We start from the raw sequence: 6960 nt of genomic DNA, 5'->3' as shown, positions 1-6960 counted from the left end.
TCATACGGGTTAAGGAGAGCAGCTGCAGTAACTTGTGCACCATCGCAGACCTCGCCAGGGGTGGGAAGGGACTAGGGGCTCCAGCTAGCCCAGGTCACAGCAGATAAATACGTCCAGTGGCTGGGCACTGCCCCACGGGGGCCACACGCGGCCGTGCACAGGGAGCATCACTCCTGGCGGCTCTCAGGGGGGCTGGACATGGAGGGCCCGCGCCTTCCCCGCTGTCCTAGCTCCGCGGCCCGGCGGAAGGGACGCCGCAGACGCGACGGGAAAAGTGTCCAGCGGCTCTGCGCCCGGGGGACGTGATGCTCTGTCCCATCCTTCACAGTGCCCCGGGTGCATCCTTCACACCCCCACTTACCAGCTGGGCTCATTTCTGCCCCGGTGGCGGGGGGGGAACACTACTGCCACGGACCCGGGGTCGAGGCGCGGCCGTGCGCCGGGCTGGCCGCTCCCCCCAGCCTGCCGGGGGTCCCGCAGGGGCGAGCAGGCGCGGTCGTCCCGGACCCGAGGAAGCGGGGCGCGGCCCCGGCGCCCAGTCCCGGGCACCCGGAGGTCAGTCCTCCGGCATCCCAGAGTGCCCCGGGCCCCGGAAGTGCCGGCCTCCCGGAAGTGCCCGGCGGCCGACGGCGCCGCGCTGCTGCGACGCTGGGCTGGAGGTGCGGGGGGTTTTGGCTGACAGCGGCCGGTCGGGGTCGGGGCCCGAGGGGGCCGGGCGCGGGGGCCCGCGGGCGGCATGATGGAGGAGGAGGAGCTGGAGTTCGTGGAGGAGCTGGAAGCCGTGCTGCAGCTCACGCCCGAGGTGCAGCTGGCCATCGAGCAGGTGAGCGCCGGGACGGGAGCCCGCGGGGAGTGGGGGAGGGCGGGGGGGGCGGGTGCTGGGCGCCACCGGGACCGGGCGCGTGGGGGAGGACGTGGAGGGGAGGAGGAAGGGGCTCCGAACCGAGCGCCGCCGTCAGTCTAGGCCGGGATCGTCCTTGGACCCGGTGCTTCGTTCTTCGGCAGGGATGAGCCTAGAGGAAGGGACCTCCTGGACCTCCCGGTTTGCAGCCTGCACACCAGTGGGAAGTCTGGGGGTGGTGGGAAGCGGTTCATCACCAGCCTTGCAGAGGTGGCAGCGGCCTCCGCTAGACCCTTCTTTAGTGGCTTGGAATTGCGGGGCTGCCAGCTTGCGATTTCTGACGCGGAGGACAGAGGCAGGCGTGGGAAACGGACCCGCCCCCCCCTTTTTTTTTTCTTTCTTTTGAATCTGTGTTAAGGTACCTGATTTCCAATAGTGGTAAATGGTTTCTTGCATAGACCATTCCACCACCACACCCACTTCTCTCCACCAAGGCCCCGAAGGCTCCTGGTTGTCCCCCTCTCCGCCCATCTCAGGTCTGCATGAGGTGACATGTCACTGATTGTGGACCAGCTCTCCATTGCCTTTGCCGTTTGTTGCTGCCTTGTTGTGTATCTCTAAGTCCCGCCTGTGAGAGAGATCATTCTGTGTTTGGCCCTTTCCTTCGGACTCACTTCACTCTGCATGATATCCTCTAGTTCCATCCATGTCGGGGCAGATTGCATGATTTTGTCCTTGCTTAGAGCTGCTAAGTATTTATGTATATATTATATATTTATATATACACAATTTATATTATCAATCACAGCTTCTTGATTCATTCATCTGTAGTTCCTCATTTGGGTTTCCATATCTTGGCTGTTGTAATAGTGCTTCAGTGAACATAGGTATGCATATATCCTTTTGAATACATCTTCTTGTGTTTTGAGGGTAGGTGCCAAGAAGTGGTATCGCTACTTGGAAGTATGGAAGTTCTTCTGTTCTTCTTCTTTTTTTTTTAGATATCTCCATTTTGCTTACCATAGAGGTTTAACCATATGACATTCTCACCAACAGTAAATGAGGGTTTGTTTCTCCCCACAACTCCTCCAACTTTGGCCATTTTCAAACTTTTTAAATGTATGCCATTCCCATTGGCACGAGGTGGCATGTCACTGTTGTTCTGATTTGCATTTCCTGAGTAATAGGTGGTAATGAATATTTTCTCATATGTCTTTAGGGATGTGTCTGTTCTCTCCTCTTCCCATCTTTGGATGGGGTTCTTGGATTTTTTTGTGTTGAGATTTGTGAGTACTTTATACACCTTGGATATTAGTCCTTTATCTGATGTATTGTGTGCAGTTTTTTTAACCTGTTTTTGGGCTTCAGTTGGCAATGTTCAGTGCTTACTCTTGGCTCTGCTCTCAGGAATCACTCCTGGCAGGGCTGGGGCGAACATATGGGATGCCAGGGATCAAATCTGGGTTAGCCGCCTGCAAGACAAATGCCCTATCCTCTGTACTATCGCTCCAGCCTCTGTGTGCAAATATTTTCTTCCATTCAGTAGGATTTTATTATAGCTTGAATTTCCTTTGCTGTGCAGAAGCTTTTTAATTTGATGTAGCCCTGTTTGCTTATTTTAATTTGTGTTGTCTTTACCTCTGCAGGCATCTAAAATGACCCCTTTCTCATACACTAAACATTTGGGGTTTATTTTGGTTTAGGTTGGAGAATATTCCCAGGAGGCCTCCCACCTGGATGGGAAGGGACTCCTTAGTTGATTGAATTTTCTCTCTTGCTCTCTTTCTCTTTGTTTTTTCCTTTTGGGGTCACACCTGTGATGCTCAGGGGTTACTCCTGGCTCTGCACTTAGGAATCTCTCCTGGTGGTGCTTGAGAGACCATACGGGATACCGGGGATTGAACTTGCATTGGTCCTGTGCAAGGCAAATGCCCTTTCACTCCAGCCCAATTGAATTCTCTTTGAAAGTAGTAAACTTTTAGGGGTAATGATATAGGAAATAGTGATTTTGATTCTTCTCTGAGGTGCTGCTCCTGATAAAGAGCGAAAATCTTCCTTCAAGGAATTAGGCTAGGAATCTGCTTTAAGAAAGGGAGGGTTAGGGCTGGAGAGATAGCATAGCGGTAGGGCATTTGCCTTGCACGCAGCCGACCCAGGTTCAAATCCCAGCATCACATATGGTCCCCTGAGCACTGCCACCAGGAGTAATTCCCGAGTGCAGAGCCAGGAGTAACTAACCCCTGTGCATCGCCGGGTGTGACCCAAAAAGAAAAAAAAAAGAAAGGGAGGGTTATGCCACATTTAATGACCAATGGCTGATCGTCTTTGGGAACCTCATCTTTGGTGTTCAGGGACACCTTCTGGCTGTCTTCAGGGGTCACTTCTGTCACTGCTGTCAGAAGTGCCTGGGGGACTGTGTGTTGCTGGGTTTGAACCTGGGCCTCCTGCGTGCAAAGCATGTGCTCAGCCCTTGAGCTAGTTTCTCCTGCTGCCGACAGTTCTTTTATTTTGACAGGAAGAGGGTGCATTGGGCTATACCCCCTGTTCAGGGGCGTTGTGTTTCCTGGTGGTGGTGGTCTGGTGACCATGCACAGCAGAGATTAAATGGGGGTCATTCTCAAGCAAGGCACATACCTTAACTCCATACCATCTCTCTGGCCCACGTGGGTAGGTTTTTGAAGTTAAGCGGTAATGGTAGTGGCAATAATAAATAGTTATTGGGCATTAATACTTACTGTGGGCTTGCTATGTACTAAGTAATTTGTATCCCATTTATAGAATTATGAATGTGTTTTTCTTTTTCTTTTTGCATGGGTGGAGAGACAGGAGAGATGCGTACCTGCCTGTGCTCAGGGCTTCCTCCTGGCTCTGTACAGCGGGGATCGCTCCTGGAGGGGCTTGGGGGACCAAATGCAGTGATGGGTCCGCCTTACCTGGCCTACTATCTCTGTGGCCCTGGATCTGTTTTTTTTTTTTTTTTTTTTGGTGGTGGGGACGCACACCTGACAATGCTCAGGGCTTATTCCTGGCTCTGCCCTCTGGAATCACTCCTGGAGGTGCTTGGGGGACCATATGTGGTGCCAGGGATCAAACCCAGGCTGGCTTTGTGCAAGGCCGTGTGTGTACAATGCCTTGGCCACTGTACTATCGCTCAGGCACTGGATGTGTTTTTCTAGAAATGTTTGGCTGACCCAGACAAAGCGCTTTTGACACATGGTCAATCACTGGTACAAGACTACTGGTCAGTGGTTTTGATCCCCACTTTTCTTAGGCCACACAGCTGTCCCACTCACTCCAGCTGCCAGATAAAAGACCTGTTTCCTTTGCTTTTCGGACCCAGTGGACTCTAATGGAAGAACTTGATAGTGCACATGGCTGCAGTTTGACAGGGATTTTATTTATTTTAATTATTTTACTGAATCAATTTATTTTTTGATTATTGGGCCACACCTGGAGATGCTTAGGGGTTACTTCAGGCTCTGTGTTCAGAAGTTACCAGGTGGTGCCCAAGGAACCATATGGGATGTCAAAGATCAAACCGGGTTCGGCCGCATGCAGGGCAAATGCCTTATCTCTGTATTATCGTTCTGGCCCCTTGACAGGGATTTAGAGAGCTTATCTGGATGATTGGAAATAAGGTTGAATTTGTAGCATTGTTTATTTAATATGCAGAATCAGAAAAGAACTTGCTTTTCTGTAAACTATAACCGTCTTGTACTGGTGAAAGCCAGGGGATTAGTTGACTGCTTTTGTGATTCATCTTCCTGCATGTTCTTCAGGTTGCAACTATTGCAGGGATTGCACTATATTTCTCAGGAGACAGCAAGTTCAAGTCTGCGCTTCATGCTCTCCGATTTTCCAGGCTGTCTGTAAACTTGCTGCAGTGCATGGCGGATTCTGCAGCCCCCACATCGCGAAGACATGGCACATTGTTCTGTTTTTGAAACTCTCTAAATTCACGCATGTCAGCCCATCTAGTCTGACCATATACAATACTCTGAATTCCTCATCCTAGAGTTTTGTTGCTCTCTATGGAACGTTCATAGTTGCACGTTTGTTTCTTTTGCAATCACACCCAGTGCTTAGATGATCATATATCAGGGATGTGAACGTAGGTCACATGCAGGCCAGTGTCTTAGCATCTATACTATTGCTTCAGCCCTGATTACTTTAAAAAAATTGCACCATGATGTTAACGTTATAGATGTTGAAAATTAAAGATTAATAGGGGTGTGTGTGTGTGTGTGTGTGTGTGTGTGTGTGTGTTGTGGGTTTTGTGCCACACCCACCCATGCTCAGGGGCTACTCAGGAGACCATAAGCAGGAATAAAACCAGGGCCGGCTGGGGCCGGAGCGATAGCACAGCGGGTAGGGCGTTTGCCTTGCACGCGGCCGACCCGGGTTCGATCCCCGGCATCCCATATGGTCCCCCAAGCACTGCCAGGAGTAATTCCTGAGTGCAAAGCCAGGAGTAACCCCTGAGCATTGCTGGGTGTGACCCAAAAAGCAAAAAAAAAAAAAAAAAAAAAAAAAAAAAAAATACCAGGGCCGGCTGAATGCCTGGGAAGTTCCTGTATTCTCTCTCTCTCTCTCTCTCTCTCTCTCTCTCTCTCTCTCTCTCTCTCTCTCTCTCTCTCTCTCTCTCTCTCTCTCTCTCTCTCTTGTCCTTTTAACAGGTATTTATTTTATTGAGTATCTGTTGTAAACATTGTAAAGTGAAAAAAAGATGTTTTATTTTTTTCCTTCAAGGAATTTACCACTAGTGTGGAAGAAAGAAAGATCAACAGAAAGATGAGTTCTTTTATAACCCTTTGTGTTCTTCTAGGTATTTCCAAGCCAGGATCCTCTCGATCGAGCAGATTTCAATGCTGTGGAGTACATCAATACTCTCTTCCCAACAGAGCAAGTAAGTGTGGAATTTCAGGTTCTCTTCATTTAAGCACCTCCTGACACATCAGTGTCACAATTGATGTTGTTCTGTGATTGATGTGCATCCCCTTACTCTTCGGAGCCTTGAAAAACAAGTGAGGGGCTGGATCGATAGTACAGCGGGTAGGGCGTTTGCTTTGCACGAGGCTGACCCGGGTTCGATTCACAGCATCCCATATGGTCCCCTGAGCACTGCCAGGGGTAATTCCTGAGTGCAGAGCCAGGAGTAACCGCTGTGCATCGCCGGGTGTGACCCAAAAAGCAAAAAAAAAAAAAGAAAGAAAAGAAAAATAAATGAGTCTACATCAAGTGCCATTGTGATCAATTTGAGGGTCAGCTAGGACCAAATACTAGTGTAGGATTCTTTGTGTAGTTACTAAATTATTTAAAATCGAATCCTTAGATTGTAAGTCTCCCGTAATTAGATATAGTAAATTGGTAAGGGAAAGGCTTTTTGTTTGTTTGTTGTCTTTGGGCCACACCTGGTGATACTCTGGGGCTACTCCTGGCTCAGTGCTTAGGATTGACCTCTGAGGTGCTCATGGGGCCTTGTGCAGTGCCAGGATCAAACTGGAATTGGCCTCCTGCAAGCAAGCAGCGGACCTGTACTATCTCTCCACCCCCAATTTTGTTGTGGTTGTTGCTGTTGTTGTTTCTTGAGTCACACCTGGCAGTGCTCAGGGGTTACTCCTGGCTCTGCTGAGGAGTTAATGATTAACCTGAATATTTATTTATTTATTTATATATTGGCTTTTTTGGGTTAGACCCAGCAATGCTCAGGGGTTACTCCCGGTTCTGCACTCAGAAATTACTTCTGGTGGTGCATGGGGGACCATATAGGATGCCAGGGATTAAACCCAGGTTGGCTGCGTGCAAGGCAAATGCCCTGCCTGTGTACTATTGCTCTGGCCCTTGAATAATTGTAGCACAGCCGATAGGGCATTTGCCTTGCACGCTGCTGACCCTGACCGGGGTTCGATTCCTCTGTCCCTCTCGGAGAGCCCAGGAAACTACTGAGAATATTCCGCCCACATGGCAGAGCCTGGCAAGCTACCCGTGGCATATTCGATATGCCAAAAACAGTAACAAGTCTCACAATGGAGACATTACTGGTGCCCACTCAAGCAAATTGATGAGCAACGGGACGACAGTGCTACAGTGCTATTAAATAATTCAGTAACTGAGCACTG

The 6960-nt window shown here is 49.8% G+C and overlaps 1 protein-coding gene across 1 annotated transcript in view; it reads left to right on the top strand.

Moving 5' to 3' along the window:
- Positions 1-663: 663 nt before the first annotated feature.
- VPS53 (VPS53 subunit of GARP complex) overlaps positions 664-6960 on the top strand; it is a 160458-nt gene continuing 154161 nt past the window's right edge. The window contains exons 1-2 of the mRNA XM_055133685.1: positions 664-823; positions 5667-5747. Of these exons, the coding sequence (XP_054989660.1) occupies positions 737-823; positions 5667-5747 (168 nt within the window). The 5' untranslated portion in view covers positions 664-736. The remainder of the gene's footprint in view (positions 824-5666; positions 5748-6960) is intronic.

This window comes from Sorex araneus, chromosome 3, assembly GCF_027595985.1.
Source record: "Sorex araneus isolate mSorAra2 chromosome 3, mSorAra2.pri, whole genome shotgun sequence".
Taxonomy (NCBI): Eukaryota; Metazoa; Chordata; class Mammalia; order Eulipotyphla; family Soricidae; genus Sorex; species Sorex araneus.
This window is presented reverse-complemented; position numbering and strand designations above follow the sequence as displayed.